The sequence below is a fragment of the Ranitomeya imitator genome, chromosome 1, assembly GCF_032444005.1.
Source record: "Ranitomeya imitator isolate aRanImi1 chromosome 1, aRanImi1.pri, whole genome shotgun sequence".
Lineage (NCBI taxonomy): Eukaryota > Metazoa > Chordata > Amphibia > Anura > Dendrobatidae > Ranitomeya > Ranitomeya imitator.
This window is the reverse complement of record NC_091282.1, coordinates 653,308,207-653,334,257: the sequence shown is the minus strand read 5'-3', so window position 1 is coordinate 653,334,257 and position 26,051 is coordinate 653,308,207. Positions and strand designations below refer to the sequence as shown.

The following is a 26,051-nucleotide window of genomic DNA, read 5'->3' as shown; positions in this document are numbered from 1 at the left end:
CAATGGCCTAAAACAAACAAACAAAAACTAATCATGTGGCTGATCACACGGTCATGACATCGCTAAGCGCTGATGTTCCCGTGTCCGCAGTGCGCGGTCCTTATGTCTGAGCGTCCTCCATGTTGTTGGAGCCTTACAGCAATGTGTTCCTACCAGAATATCTCCTCCAAGATGGCGGCTGCACAGGAGACAGAGGAGTGAGCTGTAGCTCGTAGCTGTGGGGCCGTGTATTGCGGGGAGCGGAGGAGACGGAGCAGACGCAGAGCTCCGGGTGCAGGTAGGCCTGTGTGACGGGTGTCCGGGCCGCGCCACGCTGCTTCTCACTCCTGCCATTGTGTGAGTGCGGCGGCGGCTCCCAGGCTGGACCTCCGTATGCGGCGGCGGGGAGGAGGGGAAATACTTTGTAAAACATTTCTTAAATATATTTACTTTATTTCTTTATAACCAGGGCTCCCACCTTCCCTCTGTGGTTACAAAGCTCCCCCCGGTGCCCCCTTTCCAGGGCTCCCACCTTCCCTCTGTGGTTACAAAGCTCCCCCCGGTGCCCCCTTTCCAGGGCTCCCACCTTCCCTCTGTGGTTACAAAGCTCCCCCCGGTGCCCCCTTTCCAGGGCTCCCACCTTCCCTCTGTGGTTACAAAGCCCCCCCGGTGCCCCCTCTCCAGGGCTCCCACCTTCCCTCTGTGGTTACAAAGCCCCCCCGGTGCCCCCTCTCCAGGGCTCCCACCTTCCCTCTGTGGTTACAAAGCCCCCCCGGTGCCCCCTCTCCAGGGCTCCCACCTTCCCTCTGTGGTTACAAAGCCCCCCGGTGCCCCCTCTCCAAGGCTCCCACCTTCCCTCTGTGGTTACAAAGCCCCCCCGGTGCCCCCTCTCTAGGGCTCCCACCTTCCCTCTGTGGTTACAAAGCCCCCCCGGTGCCCCCTCTCCAGGGCTCCCACCTTCCCTCTGTGGTTACAAAGCCCCCCCGGTGCCCCCTCTCCAGGGCTCCCACCTTCCCTCTGTGGTTACAAAGCCCCCCGGTGCCCCCTCTCCAGGGCTCCCACCTTCCCTCTGTGGTTACAAAGCCCCCCCGGTGCCCCCTCTCTAGGGCTCCCACCTTCCCTCTGTGGTTACAAAGCCCCCCCGGTGCCCCCTCTCCAGGGCTCCCACCTTCCCTCTGTGGTTACAAAGCCCCCCGGTGCCCCCTCTCCAGGGCTCCCACCTTCCCTCTGTGGTTACAAAGCCCCCCGGTGCCCCCTCTCCAGGGCACCCACCTTGCCTCTGTGGTTACAACGCTCCCCCCGGTGCCCCCTTTCCAGGGCTCCCACCTTCCCTCTGTGGTTACAAAGCCCCCCCGGTGCCCCCTCTCCAGGGCTCCCACCTTCCCTCTGTGGCTACAAAGCCCCCCCGGTGCCCCCTCTCCAGGGCTCCCACCTTCCCTCTGTGGTTACAAAGCCCCCCCGGTGCCCCCTCTCCAGGGCTCCCACCTTCCCTCTGTGGCTACAAAGCCCCCCCGGTGCCCCCTCTCCAGGGCTCCCACCTTCCCTCTGTGGCTACAAAGCCCCCCCGGTGCCCCCTCTCCAGGGCTCCCACCTTCCCTCTGTGGCTACAAAGCCCCCCCGGTGCCCCCTCTCTAGGGCTCCCACCTTCCCTCTGTGGTTACAAAGCCCCCCAGGTGCCCCCTCTCCAGGGCTCCCACCTTCCCTCTGTGGTTACAAAGCCCCCCCCCCGGTGCCCCCTCTCCAGGGCTCCCACCTTCCCTCTGTGGTTACAAAGCCCCCCCCCCGGTGCCCCCCTCCAGGGCTCCCACCTTCCCTCTGTGGCTACAAAGCCCCCCGGTGCCCCCTCTCCAGGGCTCCCACCTTCCCTCTGTGGTTACAAAGCCCCCCCGGTGCCCCCTCTCTAGGGCTCCCACCTTCCCTCTGTGGTTACAAAGCCCCCCCCCGGTGCCCCCTCTCCAGGGCTCCCACCTTCCCTCTGTGGTTACAAAGCCCCCCCCCCCCCCCCCCCGGTGCCCCCTCTCCGGGGCTCCCACCTTCCCTCTGTGGTTACAAAGCCCCCCTGGTGCCCCCTCTCCAGGGCTCCCACCTTCCCTCTGTGGCACTGGCTACAAAGCCCCCCCGGTGCCCCCTCTCCAGGGCTCCCACCTTCCCTCTGTGGCACTGGCTACAAAGCCCCCCCGGTGCCCCCTCTCCAGGGCTCCCACCTTCCCTCTGTGGCTATAAAGCCCCCCGGTGCCTCCTCTCCAGGGCTCCCACCTTCCTTCTGTGGTTACAAAGTCCCCCGGTGCCCCCTCTCCAGGGCTCCCACCTTCCCTCTGTGGCTATAAAGCCCCCCGGTGCCCCCTCTCCAGGGCTCCCACCTTCCCTCTGTGGCTATAAAGCCCCCCGGTGCCCCCTCTCCAGGGCTCCCACCTTCCCTCTGTGGATACAAAGCCCCCCGGTGCCCCCTCTCCAGGGCTCCCACCTTCCCTCTGTGGCTATAAAGCCCCCCGGTGCCCCCTCTCCAGGGCTCCCACCTTCCCTCTGTGGATACAAAGCCCCCCGGTGCCCCCTCTCCAGGGCTCCCACCTTCCCTCTGTGGCTATAAAGCCCCCCCCGGTGCCCCCTCTCCAGGGCTCCCACCTTCCCTCTGTGGATACAAAGCCCCCCGGTGCCCCCTCTCCAGGGCTCCCACCTTCCCTCTGTGGCTATAAAGCCCCCCGGTGCCTCCTCTCCAGGGCTCCCACCTTCCCTCTGTGGATACAAAGCCCCCCGGTGCCCCCTCTCCAGGGCTCCCACCTTCCCTCTGTGGCTACAAAGCCCCCCCCGGTGCCCCCTCTCCAGGGCTCCCACCTTCCCTCTGTGGATACAAAGCCCCCCGGTGCCCCCTCTCCAGGGCTCCCACCTTCCCTCTGTGGCTATAAAGCCCCCCGGTGCCTCCTCTCCAGGGCTCCCACCTTCCCTCTGTGGATACAAAGCCCCCCGGTGCCCCCTCTCCAGGGCTCCCACCTTCCCTCTGTGGCTATAAAGCCCCCCGGTGCCCCCTCTCTAGGGCTCCCACCTTCCCTCTGTGGTTACAAAGCCCCCCCGGTGCCCCCTCTCCAGGGCTCCCACCTTCCCTCTGTGGTTACAAAGCCCCCCCGGTGCCCCCTCTCCAGGGCTCCCACCTTCCCTCTGTGGTTACAAAGCCCCCCCCCCCGGTGCCCCCTTTCCAGGGCTCCCACCTTCCCTCTGTGGTTACAAAGCCCCCCCGGTGCCCCCTCTCCAGGGCTCCCACCTTCCCTCTGTGGTTACAAAGCCCCCCGGTGCCCCCTCTCCAGGGCTCCCACCTTCCCTCTGTGGTTACAAAGCCCCCCCGGTGCCCCCTCTCTAGGGCTCCCACCTTCCCTCTGTGGTTACAAAGCCCCCCCGGTGCCCCCTCTCCAGGGCTCCCACCTTCCCTCTGTGGTTACAAAGCCCCCCCGGTGCCCCCTCTCCAGGGCTCCCACCTTCCCTCTGTGGTTACAAAGCCCCCCCTCCCACCTTCCCTCTGTGGCTATAAAGCCCCCCGGTGCCTCCTCTCCAGGGCTCCCACCTTCCCTCTGTGGTTACAAAGCCCCCCCCCCCCCCCGGTGCCTCCTCTCCAGGGCTCCCACCTTCCTTCTGTGGACACATCTCACATCTTGATCACTATTTAGTGCAGCGATTTGATCATTTTCTTTCTCACCTAATTTTTCCTTTTCTTTCTCATTGTGATTTATTTAAACATGTTTTTTTAGTATAATATTTAAAATGTATTTTTTTTAAATGTTTGACTTTATTTTCTGGTCCCTTTAGTGTACTTGAACCTGTTCAGTCTTATCCCACAGTATTGCAGTACATAGTGAAATGGGGGTGCTAGTAGTGGAGCCCATGGGCGAGCGTCACAGGAGCACCAAGGTGGCAGTGACAGAGGCCCAATGCTGTCCCAGCAGTCCCGAGCCGGCCTCATACTTAGATGGCTATGGGGAAGACGTACATCATAGCTTGCAAAGCTTATGTAGGACTAGTAATGGCGGCATACGCTCTGTCCAATTCATCGCCACGTCTTTTTAAATTGCAGAATCAACATGGCTAGCAAGAACAAAGCGGGAGTCATCCATAAGTGCCATGTAAGTACCGCAGTTGGCCACTCCTAGGATGCGTCGGCACGCGGGGCCGACCTCGCCTGGTAGTCTATATGTGGCCCCTGAGATCTGCCAGGGTCCGGCCCTTAGATATCATTACTACCTGTCTTGTTTTTTTCAGCTCTGCGACGCACAGTTCACAAACAAGAAGGACAAAGACATTCATTACAACGGGCAGTTCCACAAGTTCATGATGGTGAGTGACAGCCTCAAAGGTTTCTCATTACCAGACCCAAAGTAAAAGCTTCTTCTCCCCTTTGTTCTAAGAGTCGTAAGTTTTGTTTTAATTTTTTCCATACGAGGACTTGTTGTTTTTCTTGCGGGACAAGTTGTAGTTTTGAATGACACCATTCACTTTAATGTATTGTGTACTGGAAGATGAGGGAAAAAGAATCTAAGTAAAATGAATGATGACTTGTCCAGGAGACAAACAAGTCCTCAGTGGAGAAAATTGCAGATAACTTACGGTTCCTGGAAGAAAAGGAGGAAAAAAAATTGGAAGCGTAAGAATGGAAATTCTTCTGGTCAGGAAGGTTTTAAAGCAAACCGATCAGGTCCCCTGTGCCCTCCAATCCAGCAGCATTCCCCTCTGTGATTCAGCTCCCTCCCAACCCACCCTGTATCACAGCATTCAGTTCTAGAAATCTCTAATAAAGTATTAATAACCTCTGCTTTTCCTATGCTAATGAGGGCTGTGACTAGTCAGTGGGGCGTTAGTTCCCCAGGCTTATGTAGAGGGACAGGGAATAGAATAGTTGGCTCACCGTATATCAATTCTTCAGATGAAGATGAAGTCCGTGCTCCCCAGACTAGTCGGCCCTCTTTTCCCTTGTGGGCATGATATCATAATTTGCAAGAGCGGCATCAGTGACAATCCTACAAATCTGCGCAGGCGTGCCTCTCATTTCGGCAGCGTGTCTGAAGCCGGGTGTACGCTTCCCACATGACCAGAGGCCATCTTCTAAACTTGCGGTGATGTGCTATGCGTCTCTGACGCTGGGAAGCATACACCTGGCCTCAGACACGCTGCGGGAATGAGCGGCACACCTGCGCAGATTTGTCTAAGTATCACTGATGCTGCTCGGGCAAATTATGAATTCATGCCCACAAGGGAAAGGAGGGCCTACTAGTCTGGGTAGCGTGGACTCAATCTTCATCTGAAGAATTGATACTGTGATCCGACTATCCTATTCCCTGTCCCTCTATATATGTCTATGGAACGAGCGCCCCACTGACTAGTCACAGCCCTCATAAGCATATTATTATAGGGCAATATTGTCACGGATCCCTACTCCGTGGTGTCACTAATTCGTCACGTGCCTGCTCTCACACGTGACTTGGGGTTGTGCCTGCAAGGGTTAATCTATCTCCCCACTCTCAGTCCAGCATTCAACCTCTGTCCTATGCTGTAATGGGAGCATAAATCACACACCGACCCAGGCCAGACACCCGCTCTTACGCGCTACCACCACTTACCGAACACACGGGCGATGAGTCCCAGAAATAATAATACTAATAAAAATGTCTATCACTCATAAGGCTCACACACCTTAGGCTATGGATTCTTTTAGAACATTCAAGGTTCAACTTGTTAAAGTTTTATACTTTTAATAACAAAAGGGCCAGTGCTTACAATAAGAAAAGGTATAAAAATATGATAATAAAAAGACATACAACTTATGCAAAACAGTATCAAAATAAACAGGAGAAAGCTTACAGAAATTATCTAACTTGTAGTTGCTTTCTGCTCCCTGAGGGGGGGGGTGAATGGAGTTGGTGGAACACATCAGCTTCTCAGGCTGCCCTCACATGTGAACACAATTCTCTGTCTGCAGCCTACATGTATAACTTTGGCCTGAGGTCAGGTTTCTAGACCGGCCCCCCAGGTTAATATCATAATTGCGGTCTGTTTGATAAGATTGGCCACGGCCGCTCTACTAATGAATATATTATTTTCTCTTTTGAGACACTTGTGAAAAGGTTCTCAGGAATAGATTGCTGCAATTATCATCTCCCCTCCAAGACCTCAGAGGTGTCAAGTGTCCCTTTGTTCTTGGCTCTAGCTAGACCCCCTGGTGAGATATGGAGACAGAATTCCGATTCTTCCCAAGGACCTAAGAGGTGCCAAATGTTACCTTCTTCTTGGCTCTAGCTAGACCTCCTGGTGAGATATGGAGAAGCAATTTCTACTAGTCCCAAGGAAGTACCTATTAACACCTAGGTGCGACTCGCCTTCAGGACAGATGTTACGTTATCACTAGTCACACATATAACCCTAGACATATGTCACTACACACACACACACACACACACATATATATATATATATATAGAGAGAGAGAGTATATATATATATATATATATATATATATATATATATATATGTGTGTGTGTATATATGTGTATATATATATATATATATATCTCACATCACCCCAAATATAAAATATTTCACCCCAAATATAAAGGCTTTTTATAGCATTTCTGTAACTGATGATATGCAGGGCTGGTTAGGGAGTGAGCTCAGTCACACATAGGTGAATGCAGGACCTGACGGGTTCCCTTTAAGCACTTTTTTTTCCCACTGATCTGATAATCCAGAAGGTTTTCTAATCTGCCAGGTGGTTGGGTCTGTGCTGTATAAGGACTGTATAATTACTCTTCATACAGGGGGTGAGGCGAACCCAGCTGTCTTATATGGGACAATCCAAGACGCTGAACGATCAGATCACAGAAACTGGCAAAAAGGAGTCTTTAATCGGTAAGAAAGTCAGGAGCCTTCACCACACACCGGGGGGTTTCTGTACATTGCTATGGGGGCTTCCTGGCCAGTAACATTGAGTGCATCACTGAGAGGGGCAGCGGGGTGACCACTTTGATCGCTCCTGTTGTGTGCAACCACCACTACATCCAACTTTGGGTCCTGACAGCCGGCACCAGCGATTAGTCTTCTATCTTTAGTAAAAATGTCATGTCGCCCGCTCACAACACCACTGCAGCCAATCACTGAGCTCAGGAGCTTCAACAGAAATGGAGGTGTATACAGAGCAGAGCGTGTAAGGTATGAATTGTAGGGAGACGATGGATACATGTAATAGTGTGGTGGATTTCTTTTGGCAGGCCTCGAGTACATCTATGAGTATGCGGAGGATAGCCAAGGGGTCCGCATGTACGAATGCAAACTCTGCTCGTCTGCCTTCAGAGTCGCCTCCATCTTCTTCCACATTGTGGGCATCAGGCACCGGGTTTTGTACCTGGTAAGTCGGAGCAGCACGGACTCCTCACGATGGAGGGATCCAGGATGGTACCAGGGGTGTTTCCATCTGCTGTCACCCTCCCCAATCCTGGGCATTTAGTCAGCGATCCCTGGTGCCCCTCGATCTCTACTGGGTCATGTCCAACTTCTTATGACTACAGTTCGGCTTCTGGAGGTTTTTTGTGTTGTTTTTTTTTTGCTTTCAGGCAAAGCATCATCCCATTATGGGGATCGAGGACGATTTCGAAGTTCAACAACAAGTGCATTACCGAAAACTAACCAGTCACGCCCTCGCCATCGAGCAGACGCACGTAAGGAAGAAGATAAATGTAAGCCACATATCTTAAACAGCATGTCAATGGGCCATGCTCCTGTAGCTAGAATACTACTATACTAGACTTCACTTGCAATACACATAGAATCAGAACTCCCAAGTGAAGTAGCCAGACAGAATTGTGCCCAAACTGGGGCTGATTATAATCCAGAAGAGGCTACCAGTACAACTAGCACTGCAATATAAAACCTAATCAGACATGGGGGAACCTTTAGGCTTATCAGTACAACTGATTCATTTACCCCTCTGTCTCAAAATGCCCAAAGGAAATTCATTTGAAAGAAATTTGGAACAATCTCACCAGATTCATAGATGATAGAATGTCCATGTTGCAAAAAAGACGTTCGCTATGGAGCAGTAGACAAGGACCCATGAGGGTAAGTATCCATGCCAAAAATAAAATTCACTTTGCCAATCCAAAATGTCTTTTTTTGCAGCAGTGGAGATTCTATCATCTATGGATCTGGTGAGATTGTTGCAAATTTCTTTCAAATGAATTTCCTTTGGGCATTTTGAGACATAGAGGGGTAACTGAATCAGTTGTACTGAAAAATATTTAGAATTGAGAGTCCACAGTGGTTGACAGTTAACTGTTTATCACTCATGGTAATTCTGCTTCATGTCACCTGTCTTATCCATGGTCTGTCTTATCCATGGTATTTCCCCTTTTTTCTGAGCTATGTTGTGCAAAAATGTGATTCTTCAGAATTTGTTTTAGTCTTTGCCTGATGGAGACCTATGTAGTCTCGAAAGCTTCCAATTTACCATCTTTTCAGTTAGCCATTAAAAGGTATCAACCACTGAGGACTCTCAATTCTAAATATTTTTCTATCTACTGGCTAACACGGTACCAAGATATATTTCTTTCCTGTATCAGTTGTACTGATAAGCCTAAAGGTTCCCCCATGTCTGATTAGGTTTTATATTGCATTGCCAGTTGTTCTGGTAGCCTCTTTTGGTTTATAATCAGCCCCAGTTTTGGCACAATTCTGTCTGGCTGCTTCATTTGGGAGCTCTGATTCTATGTGCATTGTTGTGACATTTTCTTTATCGCCTCTCATTGGGGGACACAGGAACCATGGGTGTATGCTGCTGCCACTAGGAGGCTGACACTATGCAAATAAAAAAGTTAGCTCCTCCTCTGCAGTGTACACCCCACCGACTGGCATTATACTCTTCAGTTTTAGCTTAGTGTCAGTAGGAGGTGGACACGGGTCTTTCATTAGACCCTTATCTACCTCAATGTGCGTCGTTTCTTTTCAGGTTTTCCGGAGGGATACAGGGTGAACAGTCACACCTGTAGTCCCACAATCGGACTATGAGTACGGTGTGTACTGCCACCCCGTATCCTCATAGATCCCTCACCAGGACCAAGAGCCTAGCACACAAGCGTGCTCAGAAGTCCGGTCCTGGCTCCGTCCCCCACCCACTCGCCCACCAGAGCCTGTCGGTTGCGGAGACGAGGACGTCCATCAGCTCCCTGGACGTCTCATTTTTTCCAGGTTAGTACCGGCGTGGGATGTCTAAGGTGAGTATTTTTATCTTTTATTTTTTATTTTTTATTTTTTTCTTCGTCCCTGGATCCTCAAAAAGGGGTGCCTGTTAAGGGGTTCATTATGTGGGTCGCGTTTTCTTCCCAGCCGCCGTGCCTATTCGGCTGCGACCGCCCTCTCTCCTGTTCCGGCGCGGCTGCCTTTTCGGACTACCGCGCCGCTTCTTATCTGTCACTGCGCTGTGCTCTCAGCGGCCTCCTTAAAAGCGCGGCCGTGCCACACCGCTTCGGGCCCCTGCGGTTCCCTGCTTCTTCCCTGCTCCGGCGCTGTAAGCGTCCGTTCCTTTCCTCTGAGCACGGCGGCCTTGCCAGCCGCCGCATCGCTTCGGCCCCCTGCGCCTGCTCCTACAGCGGCCGTTCTTTTTCATCAGCGCGGGGGCTGTGCAGCCGCCGCATTTTTTTTTTTTTTTTTTTTTTTTTTTTTTTTTTTTTCCACCTCTGCAATCCGGCCACTGTAAGCGGCCGTTCCTTCTCCTTCAGCGTGGCGGCCTGCCAGGTTGCCACGCCGCTTGGACATACGGCCGCTGTTTGCAGCCGCTCACCTGCCGCATCGCTTCCTCCATGCGGCGCACTGTGCCTACGCCGCGGCCCTTCTCCGCCGGTCTCCTATTCCTAATTTAGGCCCCGGCTTCTGCCCGGGCCTACTTCCGGTGGCGGACTCCGCCCCCTTCCCTCTTTCATCGGGCGGGCTTTTCTCCCGCCCGACAATTACACTGAGGCACCGCCTCTTTTCCCTGCCCACCGGCGCCATCTTGGGACTCCCAAACGAGCCCTCTCCTCCACACAGGATACAGTAATGGGAGGAGAGCCCGTATTTAAGACAGTCGCAGATCGGTCCAATTTGCGCCAGGAGGCCATCCCACCATCCTGCCTAAGGGACCATTTCTCGCCAGAGGTCCATCAAGCCGGACAGCTTCACTCCGCATTCCGTCTGCCGTGAGTAGCTCTGCAATTGCAGACTGACACTCCCCTCTGCCCTCTGTCCCCTAACCCTCTGGCATTTTCTTCACGGACCTCTCTAAAATGTTTAACTCTAAAGGGGGCCGCTCTCATCCTCTTCTGCCTCTCTGCTCTGTCAGGCCCGCAGCAACCCGATTGTTCCCACCGCCCAGGATCCTCCGGCCGGTCCGCCCGAGAGTGATACGCCCATCCCAGGCTGGGTTTTCTCTCTGTCTCAATCGGTGGCCGATCTAACGCGGGTGTCTCAAAATTTCTGTTATCCGTGCTGGACCGATTACCTCTGCAGCCCCCCACAGTGGCCAGCAGGTCGCAGGAGCCTCCGCCCGAGCCCTCCTTGATAAGCCGCAAAAGGTCCAGACAGGAACGTCAGAGTCCTCTTCTCGCTCCATCTCGCCACACGGTCCTCCTCTGCGGTCGGCGTCCTCCCGATCCTCCTCCCCTGAATCAGGCGAGGCGTTATCTGATGCGCCCTCGGAGGACATTTGGAGCTGGATTCTAACCAAATCGCCACCATGAGGGATATGGTCCAGAATCTCATTGGAGCTATAAACCAAACCTGTGGCATTATGGATCCCTCTACGGAACCCGCAGATCAGGCGGTTTCGTTTAGACGGGCTAAACCACCTTCTAAGTTTTTTCCCCAGGACTTACTGCCAATTGGACGGTCTCCCCCCTCGGTGGATCCCCGTTTCCAGGCTCTCCACCAACACGGTGCTTCCACTGTCCGGCGGAGCATCTCTGAAGGACTCTAACGATAGTTATAGAATCCAGTCGCTTCAAATGCCCAGTTTCGAAATCCCTTTCCAAATGGGCCAAAGAACTCCGTCGAGATATCCTGGACAGAGCGCCTCCTGTGCATCTGGCGGAGCTTGCCATCCAGATTTCCCACGCGAGTGAATACCTGGTCTCCGTCTCTCTGGATGCTGCGTCTTGTGCGGCTCAGGCATTCAGCAATGCCGTTACCATCCGCCGGACCGTTTGGCTCAAGGCCTGGCAGGCAGACTTGTGTTCCAAAAAAGTCCCTCGCCAGTCTCCCCTTTCAGGCCTCACGTCTCTTTGGTTCCAAGCTGGACCAAACCATTAAGGACGCCACCGGGGGCACAAGTTCTCCTCTCCACCAGGCTAATCCTCGTCGCCCTCCTCCTAGACGGCAATTTCGGTCCTTTCGGGCTCTTTCATCGCCTCACGGCACCAACCTCCTTTTCTTAGCAGCACCAGAGTCCACAGGCACGTCAAGAGATGAAAGCGGTGCCCCTTAGGCCCACTCCGTCCTGGCGTCCTCGCTACTCTCCGGTAGATCCTCCAGGCCAGGGCTGGAAGATCCACCTCAGCATGACTGACAAGACCCCAACCCACCTCCCAGGTTGGGTGGCCATCTTCTCTTCTTCAGGGACGTCTGCATTTCCGCAGTAGAAGTTGCATGGGTCAGGGCAGTTGTATCCTCGGGATACAAGATAGTGTTCGTTTTCACGACCCCGGGATCGTTTTCTTCGAATCCCGACCTCCCAGAGATCCCGCTCTAGATCCGGGTTTCTTCGCAACCATCGCTTCTCTTCTCAAAGCCGGGGAAATCGTTCCCGTCCCAGGAAAGAACGATTCACAGGTTTCTACTCGAACCTCTTTGTGGTACCGAAAAAAGACGGCAAAGTTCGCCCCATTCTGGACCTCAGATTACTGAACAGGACAGTTCGTCTGAGACACTTCGGGATGGAATCCCTTCGTTCCGTAATTGCTCTCATGGAGGCTCAAGAATTTCCGTGTTCCATAGATATTCAGGACGCCTACCTCCATGTCCCGATATTTCTCGGACGTCACCGATTCCTGCGCTTTGCGGTGCTCCCGGTACATTTTCAATTCGTCGCCCTGCCGTTCGGTCTCACAACCGCTCCAAGGGTATTCACGAAGATAATGGCGGCGCTGTTGGCCATCTTGAGAGTCAGAGGCTTGGTCCTATTTCCATACCTCGACGACATCCTCATCAAGGCTCCGTCCTTTTTCTCAGGCTCACGAAAGTCTGTCCGTCGTTCTCGACACCCTAGCCGTTTCGGGTGGCTGGTCAACTGGAAGAAGTCCTGCCTTATTGCTTCTCAGTGCATCATCTTTATGGGCATGCTCTCCGACACTTGTCAGACCAACGTCTTCCTTCCCTAAGACCAGAGATCCTCTCTGTCGGGACATACTCTTGTTCCAGGGTCCTCGGCCTCCGTCCCTCCGACCGGCCATGAAGGTTCTGGGAGGATGGTAGCAACATGGGAAGCGATTCCCTTCGCCCAATTTCATTCGCGACCCCTTCAGCAAGCCATTCTGTCTCCGTGTGACAGGTCTGTCTTCTCCCTGGTTCGTCAGATCCGACTCTCTTCTCGGGTCAAACGGTCTCAACTGGTGGCTGAGGTCACTTCTCATCTCCCAGGGCAGGTCCTTCTTTCCAGTTCACTGGTAAGTGGTGACGACGGACGCCAGCCTCCTCGGCTGGGGTGCGGTTTTTCGCCACCTCACGGTTCAGGGCCGTTGGTCGGCGCAGGAGTCGTCTCTGCCGATCAATGTCCTCGAGATTCGGGCCATGTTTTCTGTCCCTCCGCCACTGGGAAAGGATTCTCAGGGGCCTGCCAATCCGGATCCAGACTGACAATGCCACGGCTGTGGCATATGTCAACCATCAGGGGGGACTCTCAGCTCCTTCGCCCTTGCCGAGGTATCCAAGATCTTACTTTAGGTAGAGACTACGGCTCAGGTGATATCCACGGTGCATATCCCCGGCGTGAACAATTGGGCCGCCGACTTCCTCAGCCGTAAGGGCCTCGCGGCAGGGGAATGATCCTTGCATCCGGAGGTCTTCCATCAAGATTTGTCTTCGATGGGGGACTCCGGACGTGGATCTGCAGTTCATCTCCAGGTCTCGCGATCCTCTTGCAGTGGGCGTCAATGCTCTGGCCATTCCTTGGTCACAGTTCATGCCACCCTACCTGTTCCCACCCCTTCCATTACTTCCAAACTGTTGAAAAAGATCAGAGCGGAAAAGGTGCCGGTCATTCTGATCGCCCCGGATTGGACCAGGAGAGCTTGGTTTTCGGAGCTCGTCAATCTTCTTGCGGACGCTCCCTGGCGCCTTCCAGACAGGCTCGATCTGCTGTCTCAGGGTCCGACCTGCCACCCGAATTGTCGGTCGTTCAGTTTAACGGCTTGGCTGTTGAGACCGCAGTTCTAAGAGCGTCCGGCCTTTCGGACCGGGTGATTCACACCGTGATTCAGGCTCTGAAGCCTTCATCTTCCAGGGTCTACTATCGTACCTGGAAGGCTTACTTTCGTTGGTGCTAGTCCAACTGCGTTTCACCTGTGTCCTTCTCCCTGCCTTCCTTTTTGGCCTTCCTTCAGGCAGGACTGGATTCGGGCCTGGCTGTTAGTTCCCTGAAGGGCCAGGTCTCTGCGCTTTCCATCCTCTCAGAAGACTTTAGCTTCTCGGCCACAGGTTAAGACCTTCCTTCAAGGAGTAGTCCACGCTGTCCCTCCGTACAGGGCCCCCGTGGATTCATGGGATTTAAGCCTGGTTCTGAACGTTCTGAGGGTTTCCCCCTTTAAGCCTCTCAAGGAGATTCCCCTGTCAGTTCTATCTTTGAGGGTGGCCTTTCTTGTGGCCATCTCCTTTATCTGCCGCTTTTCCGAGTTGGCGGCCCTGTCCTGCCGACCTCCGTACTTGGACATTCACCAGGACAAGGCGGTCCTCAGGTCTCCGCCTTCCTAAGGTGGTTTTTCACCTCAACGTGGACATAGTTCTACCTTCCTTTTGTCCAGCTCCGGCTCATCCCCTGGAGTGATCGTTGAACAGGCTGGTCCTCGTCAGGGCAGTGAGGATCTACCGGGATAGAACGTCCCTTTTCCGGAGGACGGATTCCTTTTTCGTCATTCCTGATGGCACGCGCAGAGGCCAGCCGACTTCTAAAGCGACTATTGCTCGCTGGACCAGAATGGCATTTCTGGAGGCTTACCGGGTCAAGAACAGAGTGCCCCCTCCTGGGATTAAGGCTCACTCTACCCGGGCAGTCGGCGCCTCCTGGGCGGTGCACCACAGAGCTTCCGCCCTACAGCTTTGCAAAGCGGCAACTTGGTCTTCCATCCACACGTTCGCCAAATTTTACAAGGTCCATACGCTTCGGCGGACGCCAGCCTAGGCAGAAGGATCTTGCAGGCGGCAGTGGTGAGTCCTCTGACCTGATGGAAGTCTGTTTTTCCCGCCCTAGGGACTGCTTTGGGACGTCCCATGGTTCCTGTGTCCCCCAATGAGAGGCGATAAAGAAAACAGGATTTTTGGTTGCTTACCGTAAAATCTGTTTCTTGAAGCCTCCATTGGGGGACACAGCTCCCTCCCAATGTTTTTGTTACCTGTTCTATGACTGTTCTCACGTTTACAGTTCTCAAGTTTGTGGCTATGGTTTTCAACCTTGCTACTTATCTCCTACTGCTTTCTCACTAACTGAAGAGTATAATGCCAGTCGGTGGGGTGTACACTGCAGAGGAGGAGCTAACTTTTTTATTTGCATAGTGTCAGCCTCCTAGTGGCAGCAGCATACACCCATGGTTCCTGTGTCCCCCAATGGAGGCTTCAAGAAACAGATTTTACGGTAAGCAACCAAAAATCCTGTTTTAACGATTAATATTAAATGTTACGTTCCCTATTTTTTTTTTTTTTTTTTTTAATTTAAATAGATTTTTATTGAAAATAAACATGAACATTACATTTTATGCATTTTCCAATATATTACAAAATTTCTTCATTTTCCAAACCCCCAACAATCCCAACAAACCCCAAACCACCCCCTCCCATGACAGCTCCTTCCCAATTATACTTTTGTTACCAGTATTGATGGCTCTTTGAGCCGCTTGACTCACTTATGACCGCTTATTCCTCTAGCAATCTCCCCCCTTCACAGGTCTTCATTCGCCCATTTCCCATTCCCACTCATCCCAGCTCGAGCCACGGAGACCACATTTTGTCAAACATTTCTGTTTTCCCACGTCTTTTGTAGACCCCCTTTTCCAGATTGAGACCATGTTTAACATATTTCAGGAATTCACCCCTTGTAGGCGGCTCCTCCTTGATCCAGTTCCTTGCTATCACCTTCCTAGCCATATATAATAGCCTAGCTATTGCTATCTTCCAGGTGTTATCCACTCTAATTTCCTCCACATATCCCAGTAGGCACACTATCGGATCTCTCGGCACCCTGCATTTATACGCCCCTTCCACACGACTCAGTACCACCAGCCAAAAAGCAACCAGTCTTGGACATATCCACATCATGTGGTATATTCCTGCATTCTCAGTCCTACATCTCGGGCATTCAGAGTCAGCACGCAACCCCGCTCTGTGTAACACTTCCGGTGATTTCTAGACTCTGTGCAAGATGTACAGCTGCGATAGTCTATACGGCTCACTTAGTGACACTCGTGGAACCCACTCCAACACCGACTCCCAGGTTTCATCCTCCATTGGGCCTAAGTCTCTTTCCCATTTAGCTCTCGCCTTTAGAGGGAAATCCAGCAAATATGCATGCAGTAGGTCCTTATAGAGGGTGGAAATGACTCCCCTTGTGGACCCTTCCCCACACACGTATTCCAGAACTATGTCCTCTTGGATCTCAATACCATCGCCCTTGTTTTGAGCTTTAAAAGCGTGCTTCATCTGGGCATATTGATACTCCCCAGTCGGTCTCAATCCAAACTCCCCCTGCAGCTGCGAGAAGGACTTTAACACCCCTTGTTGAATTATCTGAGCAACCAAATGGATTCCTTTGGCCTGCCACTCCGTCAGCACTCCCAGAGCCACAAGCTCTACAAAATTATTATTAAGCCATATCGGTGTAAATTTAGTCAGTCCCGTAACCCCCCGAATCTGTCGCAATCTGGTCCATAATTTATGTATCAAAAACATAGTTGGATACAATTTCCCCAATGTGCCCAAGGAGCCATTCTCGAGACACTGCGCCACCGGTCGTCGGTTTGTCACCCCCTCCATCAAGTGTTGTACCGCACTGGAAGACGCCTCCCGCGCCCAGCCCTTCAAATGCTGACTCTGGGCTGCAAGAAAATATAACTCAGGGTTGGGCAAAGCCAACCCTCCATCTTCCTTGGGTCGCTGAAGCGTCTCCAGGCCAATACGTGGGTACTGCCTCCCCCATATCAGGCTTCTAAAAAGAGCATTAATCTGCCGGAATTTCCCACGTGGAATTCAAACTGGCGCGTTATGTAGGACGTAGAGTATTTTGGGCATCAGAACCATTTTAATAAGATTAACCCTACCCACCACCGATAGGTGTAATTTATTCCACGCATCTACTTTTGAAGGGCGCCCATGAGAGGAGTCAAATTCCTATACAAAAACTCTGTAACTGGCATCGAGATCCATATTCCCAGGTATTTGAAAAGGGATGCCACCTTAAGCCGCCCCTCTCCCAATGACTCACTTCCACTCTCCTCCACCCCATCCACCTCAAAGAGGACCGATTTATCCCAGTTTATCCTCAGTCCCGACAAGGCTCCAAATTTTTCAATGATCTCGATGGCCCCTTTCAAGGCATCGTCCGGGTCCGCCAGGAACAGTAAGATGTCGTCTGCATATAACGCAATCTTCTCCTCAACACTCCCATATCTGAACCCAGGGACCTCATCCGACAGTCGGATCTTGGCGGCCAGTGGCTCCACAGCTAGGGCAAACAGAAGGGGCGACAGTGGGCATCCCTGCCTCGTACCTCTGGCCAACTTTATAGGCTGAGAAAGTTCCCCATTCACTCTGATTCTAGCTGTTGGTAATGAATATAGCAGTTGGATCCATGACACAAATTGCGGTCCAATACCCATACACTTCAGCACCCGCCAGAGATATCCCCACTCCACACTATCAAACGCCTTATGGGCATCCAAGGACGCAACAACCCTCCGGCCACAATTGTCAGACTTCAGCTGCAGATTCATATACAGCCTCCGCAGATTAACCGCTGTAGACCTGTCAGGCATAAAGCCGGACTGATCCGGGTGTACAAGGTTAGTAATGACACTGGACAGACGGGAAGCTAACACCCTGGCCAAGAGCTTGACATCGATGGTTAACAGGGAGATTGGGCGATATGACTCAGGTTTCCCCAGATCCTTGTCCTCCTTCGGAATAACCACTATAATAGCCTCCCTCATAGATGCTGGGAGATACCCTTGGCATCCAGCCTCCTCCAGTACTAACTTTAATCTGGGAATCAACACTTCCCCCAAGCTTTTATAGATTTCGGCTGGTAACACATCAACTCCAGGTGCCTTCCCATTGGCCATAGACTTCAGCGCCCGACTCAGTTCCTCCTCGGTGATAGGGGCATCGAGGCTCACCCTATCCTCCTCACTCAATTTCGGGAGACCCAGACTCTCCAGGAAAGTCTCCGTATCTCCGACTGACTCATTAACCCTGGAGGAATATAAGTCCGCGTAAAAGTCCGCAAAGACCTTTATAATTTCAGGTGTTTCAGATATCCTACTCCCCCCATCTGAAACCAACGAATGTACATACGAGGTACTACGCTGAGCAGAAGCTACCACCGATAGCATGTGTCCCACTATTTCTCCCTCCTGAAAATAAGTGACCCTCTGAAACTCCCGCTTCCTTTCAGCTTTTCCCAGCAGAATCTTTTCCATATGAGTTTGCGCTGTTCTCAACCTTTTCTCTGCCTCGGAGGTCCCCAACACTACCATCTCGTCCTCTGCAGCCTTCAGCTCCTCCACCATCACTCTCTCTGCCTCCCTTGTCTTCCGCTTACACCTACTAATGTCTCTAAATAGTAGCCCTCTCAGGTACGCTTTCATTGCATCCCAAACAGTTAGAGCATCTGTACTCCCATCATTTAAAGCAAAGAATTCCGTCACCTCCTTCCCTATACCGTCCAAATCAATACTCTGTAACCAGTTGGGGTGGATCTTCCATTCTCTCCCGCTTGCGGTCCGTGTCCCCAACAACCTGACCCCCACCTCAATTGGACTGTGATCCGAAAGGGCCCTCGGCAGATAACGCACCTCCCCCACCATTGTGTCTAACAGGCGGTTACCCAGCTCCATATCAATTCTGGATAGCGTAACATGAGCCGGCGAGTAGCACGAGTACCCTCTCTCTCCAACATGTCTAACTCTCCATAGATCAATCATGCCTATTTCACGTACATAGGTACCAAATGTTGTAGTGTGCCCCTCCGACCTGTTCTGGGTGTTCTTATTTTTATCCCAAAAGTCATCACAAATATTGTTCAAGTCCCCAATAATTAATAGTGGTAGCGGTCCCCATCGTTCCACCTTCTCCAACACCTCCCTGATCTTCTTACTTGAATATGGAGGTGGAATATACATTGCCGCAACACACACTCTCACTCCATACAATATACATTGTATCACCACATACTGACCCTCAGCATCCACGCATACTTTCACCTCTTCATACTGCACTCCCACCGGCACCAACACTGACACACCCCTTGAGTACGTCAAAAAGGTAGAATGATACCCTTTCTGAATCCATCGTCTATTCAGTACGTCAACTTTCTCCCGTATCAAGTGCGTCTCTAGCAAACATATCATAGAGGCCCGTTGATCCTTCGCATACTGCAAGCTCGCAGCTCTCCTAGTCTTATCCGCCAGAGCTCTCACATTCCAACTCAATATCTTAAAGCGGTCCCCTATTATGTGACTCATCATCTTCAGTTATGTCATTACTCCTAGTTCTGAGCTGTCTAACTTCCCTCCCCCCCCTCCCAATACTATACATTCTGCCTCTTATCAAGAGTGGGGCACCATCACCCATTGCGAACACTCTTGTTAACGTAACCTTCTCCTTCCGCCTCCCGCTACCGTTTATAATAGAATTCGGCGCAGTTCTTAGAAGAAGAAAATATTTCAACATGTATTAACTTACAACTGCAAGAAACTAAATAAACTTTTAGTACGCTGCACCCCCTTCCTCCCTCGTACTTCTCCGCCGCATCAGCACTCCCAGGGCGTTCCCTGAGTAATGCCCAGCTCCACCCTCAAACCTTCACATCTCAATTACCAATGTACTGTCAGTCAATCTCTTTTTCCTTTTTTTAAAGAAAGTGAAATACCTCCCGACCAACCCACCCCGCATTTTCAATCTCCTTTCCCTTTAAGCCTTTTAGCGTTAAGATCTATCCACTGGGTAGCGTCCTCCGGCGTCTGGAAAAAATGAATCTTATCCAACGCTACCACTCTCAGTCGTGCCGGAAACATCATGGAGTATTGCACTCCCAGTTCCCTCAGCCGTCTCTTGATACCCGTGAACATCATCCGTTGTTTCTGGACCAGGGCGGAATAGTCGGGGTAGATAGCGATTCTTTGACCTCCAATTGTTAGATCCGTCATGTCTCTAGCCTTCCTCAGGATAATGTCTCTGTAGTTTAGGATTTTGGCAAGCATGGTACGGGGACTTGCTCCAGGGACAGGTGGTTTCGGTGGGACCCTGTGGGCTCTTTCTACCGCAAATACTTTTGTCAGTGCTGCATCACCAAAAGTCTCAAGGAGCCAGCTTTCAATATATTCCGTGGGATTCCTCCCCTCAGTTTTTTCAGGGACACCCACTATACGAATGTTATTTCTTCTGGACCTATTCTCCAGATCCTCATTTTTTGCAGCTAGCTCCGATATTGCTTGAGTAAACTTCCTCTCCGCTTTCTGCAGCTGCACTATATGATCTTCTGCCGTGCTCACCCTTTCCTCTACAGCATCCACACGTTTGTCAATCTTCTGCAGTGCTGCATTTATCTGGGCTGTATCCCCCTTGACCTCCTGTAGCTGCTGGGTCAGGGATTGTTTGCATGATGACACCAGTGCAAAAACGTCTCTAAGGGTCTGCTCCTGGCTCCTTATCTTCAGATCCCCCTACTACCACCGCCATGTCACCATCCCTGCTCCCCTGTTGTACTTCCTGCTCCTCTGCTGGGCTTTCCTCCTCTCCTTCTGTGTCTGCTCCGGCGTCCTCCTCTGCTTTTCCTGCGCTCCCTGCGGCCTTCACTCTAGCAAACTGCTGGAGCTTTGCCGCTGCCGCCATTCTCTTCTGGCATGCCGCGTTGTCCTTCTCCGCCTTCTCCCTGGCGTCTGCGCCATCTTGGCCGGTCCCAGCCTCGCCGGCTCCTGCGTCTCTTTGCCTCCTCCTGGTCATATTTGCTGACCACGGGGCCGCCGCTATTCACCGCCGCACTCCCGGGACTCTCCTGCAGCCGGTAAGCGCCATGAATCGCCGCTCAGCTGCGGCTTATGAGGATAATTACAGCGTTAGTAGCGGGAGCGCTCAGCCACACGTCCACTCACATGGACATTCAGGCCACGCCCCTACGTTCCCTATTTTTGCTTTTTTTTCTATGATACTGCGGGATCCATACATTATTGGCTATCTATTGCACTTTATATTGCTTATTTGAACTTTAGTAATGGGTTTGCTGGTACAAGTCAGTACTTCTATGATAGTGTTAGGCATTTATAGCAGGCCTCAGGGTTTCCTTATGCCCCCAATTACTCTGGCAACCCATTATGTGTAAGGGGTGGCAGAGAAAGCCATGTTTCTCTGAATACCCGCTGAGATGCCACAGCAGCTATTCACTGCAGCATCTAAGGGGTTGAGTCGTCAGAATCTGAGTCCTCTCCAATCCCGGCCGTTGCATGATGGTGTCTGCTGTGAATGGAGGGGGCTTAACCAGTAACCTTGTTATCAGGAAGGTGTTAATAATGAACATGCACTGATAGCAGGGAGGTGTGGACAGGATTGAGGATGTCTGATAATTAATATATATTTATTTTTACATTTAGGTCGTGGAGGAAGTTTATGTATCGAAACCGAACGTCACTGAAGTCAGTGATACGGAAATGTATCTTGTGGGTACGTTAACCACTGGCGGAGGAAAAAGTAGTCCTGGGGGAAGCGCCCCTCCTTTGGAAACTTTTTGATATGTTATGTACAGTGGCTTGCAAAAGTATTCACGCACCCCCTTTGCATTTTACTTATTTTTTACTTTGCAACCTGTGTTTAAATATTTTTGTAATCCGATTTGTGTGTGATCCATCAGCACTAAATAGTCTAAGTTGGTGAAGTGAAAAAAAATCTAGGCATAAATTACATTTATGGGATCAAATAGCTAAAACTTGGCATGTGCATATGTATTCACCCTGTCGCTATGGAGCCCCTAAAAATTTCTGTTGCAAGCAACTACCTTCATAAATCCCATGGTTAGTGAGAGGACGTCCACCTCTGTGCAGTCTAAGTGTCCCATGTCTGTCACTATGTACACTTTACCTTTTATGAAAAGCGACAGAGACTGCAACACCATTAACAAGAGGCACCACTAACTAAACACCATGGAGATCTCCAAACAACACCATGAAAACCAAGGAGATCTCCAAACACTTTGAAGACAAAGGAGATCTCCAAATAAGTCAGGGACAAAGTAGAAGTCAGTTAGGCTATAAAAAAAAATCCCAATCTCTGGAGATTCCCCGGAGCACCATTAAATCCATTAGCATCAAATGGAAAGAACATGGTACCACAAGAAACCTCTCAAAGAGGGCCGCCCACCAAAACTCTCAGCCTGGGCAAAGAAGGTATTAATCAGCAAGGCAGTACAGAGACCAAAGGTAGCACTGAATGAGCTGCAGAGTTCCCAAGCAGACTGGAGTAACAGTCAATATGACCACAATAAGCCGTACACTCCATAGAGGTGGCTTTTATGGAAGAGTGGCCAGAAAAAAGCCTTTACCATATTTTTCGGACTATAAGACCATAAATATAGGACCATAATACGCACCCCAAATTTTAAGAAGGAAAATAGGGGAAAAAAATGTGTCAAATGGGGGTCCGTCTTACAGTCCGAATTCAGCTTACCAGGGAAGGCATTGGCACAGGTGGAGGAGTGGTCACAGGGGTCGTTCGATGGTCCAGGCTGTTGTGGTCGTCTCCGGGAAATCCCATGCCAAGCTGGGGCAGGGGTGGTAGTTCTGTGCTGGAGCAGGGGTGGCGGCTCTGTGCTGGGGCAGGGGTGGCGGCTCTGTGCTGGGGCAAGGGGGCTGGAGCACGGGGGCTGTGCTCCGGTGCAGTGGCAGCGTCTCTCTGAGGTCTGTGGGGGGCTCCACCGGGATTTCGTCAAAGTCCGGAGGCCCCCGCACATCCGTCGCTGCCATGTAGCGGTGGCCTCCGGGAACATGGCCGCCGGGCCTTGCTCTGTGGTATGGTGGTGGCGGGCTGTGCTCCAGGGTTGTGGCTCTCTGTGCTCCGTGGGGGGCTCCGCTGGAATTTCGTCAAAGCCTGGAGGCCCCCCGCACATTTTTTTCTGCCATGTTGTGATGGCCTCTGGGAACATGGCCGCCGGAGCGGCGCAAGCTCAGATTCAAATCTCGGTAACGAGATCTCGTCCTGAGATCTCGTCTCCAGAGATCTAAATCTCAGCATGCGCCTTCCCGGCGGCCATGTTCCCGGAGGCCATCACAACATAGCAGCAACGGATGTGTGGGGGCCTCCGGGCTTTGATGAAATGCGGGCGGAGCACCCCACAGAGCACAGAGAGCCACTGCCCCTGAGCAGAGCCCGCCACCACCACACCACAGATCCCTGCTGCACCGCCACAGCTGTAGGATTTGTAAGTATTTCTCTATCGCCTTTCATTGGGGGACACAGGAACCATGGGTGTATGCTGCTGCCACTAGGAGGCTGACACTATGCAAATAAAAAAGTTAGCTCCTCCTCTGCAGTGTACACCCTACCGACAGGAAGTAGGATATTCAGTTTAGCTTAGTGTCAGTAGGAGGTGGACACGGGTCTTTCATTAGACCCATATCTACCTCAATGTGCGTCGTTTTCTTTCAGGTTTTCCGGAGGGATACAGGGTGAACAGTCACACCTGTACTCCCACAATGCGGACTATGAGTACGGCGTGTACTGCCACCCCGTATCCTCATAGATCCCTCTCCAGGACCAAGATCCTAGCACACAAGCGTGCTTAGAAGTCCGGTCCTGGCTCCGTCCCCCACCCACTCGCCCACCAGAGCCTGTCGGTTGGAGGAGACGAGGACGTCCAGCTCCACGGACGTCTGATATCTTCACGGGGTTAGTAACGGACGGCGTGGGATGTTTAGGTGAGTATTCCCTTTCCACCAATCCCCCTAACCTTCGGTCTCTCTTCAAAGACAGTCATGGGGGGTCCCTGATTCCCCGGGTGATCGTTGGACGTCTCTTTATTGGAAAGTTTTCCAAACTGCGCGGCCGCACCTTTACATGAAGCGGCACTGCCTTGTCTGCGGCCGTACCTTTGTCCCATGCAGCGCAGCCCCTACAGGCAGCCGTGCCGTTTTTCTCCGGCGGCCGCACAGTGTTCTCCGGCGGCCGCACAGTGTTCTCCGGCGGCCGCACAGTGTTCTCCGGCGGCCGCACAGGGTTCTCCGGCGGCCGGACAGGGTTCTCCGGCGGCCGGACAGGGTTCTCCGGCGGCCGCACAGGGTTCTCCGGCGGCCGCACAGGGTTCTCCGGCGGCCGCACAGGGTTCTCCGGCGGCCGCACAGCGTTCTCCGGCGGCCGCACAGCGTTCTCCGGCGGCCGCACCGTTTTCCGGTCCTGTGGCCCTCTCCGGCGCCCACCAGCTTCTAATTTAGGTCCCGGCTTCTCCCGGGGCCTACTCTCGGCCGTGACTCCGCCCACTTCCTGAGTTCTCGGGCGGGCTTTTTTGCCGCCCGTCTGTCTCAACAAGCTCCGCCCCCCGGCACCATCTTGGTGCTCCTGGCCAGGCAATTAACCCTGCCCACCACCTCCATATTCTCGATCCAGGAACGCCTTATTCCCCCCGAAAATACGTGAATACCGGCGTCCTCCTCAATTGCGGTCGCCTCAGCCCCACAGCTGGTCCCGGACAGGAGAGTTCCAGAGGTCTGCTCCTTCTGCCTGCACCCCTGCCTTTAAGGACCACTGAAGCGCATCACCTGCCGTGAGTAGCTCTGCTCTGCAGTCTCCTCTGCCCTTCTGTCCCCTAACCTTCTGGTCTCCGCTATGTCAGTCCTTCAGCAACCCAATTGTTCCCACTGCCCAGGATCCCCCGGCCGATCCGCCCGAGAGTGATACCCCATCCCAGGCTGGGCCTCCTCTCTGTCTCAATCGGTGGCCAATTTAACACGGGCGTCTCAAACCCTGGTGTCCGTGCTGGTTCGGTTACCCCTGCAGACCCCCGCAGTAGCCACCGGGTCGCAGGAAGCTCCGTCTGAGCCCTCCAAGGCTAGCTGCAAAGGTCCAGACAGGAATGCCAGTCTGAGTCCTCTTCTCGCTCCATCTCGCCACTCGGTCCTCCTCTGCGGTCGGCGTCCTCCCGATCCTCCTCCCCTGAGTCAGGCGAGGCTTTCTCTGATGCGCCTTCGGAGGATTATTTGGGGCCGGATTCGAACCAAATCGCTAACATGAGGGATATGGTTCAAAGCCTCATTGGAGCGACCAATCAGACCTGTGGCATCAAAGATTCCTCTACGAAACCCGCAGATCAGGCGGTTTCGTTTAGACGGTCTAAACTACCTCCCAAGGTATTTGCTCCTCATCCTGAATTCAAGGAGCCTCTGTCCAGAGAAAGAGCGAATTCGACCAGACGTTCTCAAAGAGACAAGCATCTTGGAGTCTCATATCTCTTTCCTCCGGATCTCATTGCCAACCGGAATGAGAGGCGTTAGAGAACGACCTCTCCCCCTGTGGATCCGTCGGCTGCTAGACTTGCCACCACCACAGTCCTTACGCTGTCCGGTGGGCGGCTCTGAAAGATTCCATCGATGGGATCATGGAATCCTTCGTGAAGTCGGCTTTCAAAACTGCCGCATCATCCCAATGCCCGGCTTTGGCTTCCACTTGGGTTTCGAAGTCTGTATCCGAAGGGCTAAACAACTCCGTTGGGGCATTCAAGCTGGAACTCCATCAGCCCGGCTGGCGGAACTTGCCTCCCAGATTACTCGCGCCGGGGAATAATTTGTTCCCTGGACGTCGCGTCTTCTGCCGCACAGGCGCCCAGTAATGTTGTTGCCAGCCGTCGCACTGTTTGGCTCAAGAGTCATCGAAGAAGTCCCTTACGAGCCTGCCTTTTCAAGGTTCACATCCTTTCAGTTCCAAGCTGGACCAAATTATTAAGGACGCCACTGGCGGCACCAGTCCCCTTCTCCAGACCTCGCCTACTTCCCCTTAGGCGGCTACTTCGGTCTTTTAGACTTTTTTCGTAGTTTTGCGGCATTAGATTCCTCTTCGCAACAGCAGAGGCCACAGGCACGTTAAGAGAAGGTATTCTTTGACTCACTCTTTCCTGGCGTGCCCGCTACTCCTAAGGGATTCTCCAGGTCCAGGACTGGAAGTTCCACCTAGGCACGACCCACGATTAGACCCCAGCCCGTTTCTCAGGCTGGGCAACCGTCTCCTGTTCCTCAGGGACGTCTGGGTCTCCTCAGTAGAGGACGCATGGGCCAGGGCACTTGTATCCTCTAGATACAAAATCTTCATTTCACGGTCCTGGGATCGTTTTCTTTACAGCCATTGTTTCCCTCCTTAAATCCGGGGTAATCGTTCCCGTCCCAGAACAGGAACGGTTCAACGGTTCACAGGCTTCTCTTCGAATCTTTCTGTACTGACAGAGGACAACAAGGTTCGTTCCAGTCCGGATCTCAATTTGCTGAACAGGAAGTTTCGTCGGAGACACTTCAGGATGATATTCCCTCGTTCAGTAATCACTTCCATGGAGGCTCAGGAATTTCGGTTTCAGGCTCCCGAAAGTCTATCCATCTTTCCCAACATTCTAACCGTTGCGGGTGGCT

The 26,051-nt window shown here is 52.7% G+C and overlaps 1 protein-coding gene across 1 annotated transcript in view; it reads left to right on the top strand.

Annotated features, from left to right (window-relative positions):
* Positions 1–240: 240 nt before the first annotated feature.
* The window catches only part of LOC138639050 (uncharacterized), a 99,958-nt gene continuing 74,147 nt past the window's right edge, over positions 241–26,051 (top strand). Inside the window, exons 1-7 of the mRNA XM_069728729.1 lie at positions 241–336; positions 4,040–4,088; positions 4,225–4,299; positions 6,774–6,864; positions 7,224–7,360; positions 7,566–7,688; positions 21,045–21,114. Coding sequence (XP_069584830.1) covers positions 4,047–4,088; positions 4,225–4,299; positions 6,774–6,864; positions 7,224–7,360; positions 7,566–7,688; positions 21,045–21,114 — 538 coding nt within the window. The 5' untranslated portion in view covers positions 241–336; positions 4,040–4,046. The remainder of the gene's footprint in view (positions 337–4,039; positions 4,089–4,224; positions 4,300–6,773; positions 6,865–7,223; positions 7,361–7,565; positions 7,689–21,044; positions 21,115–26,051) is intronic.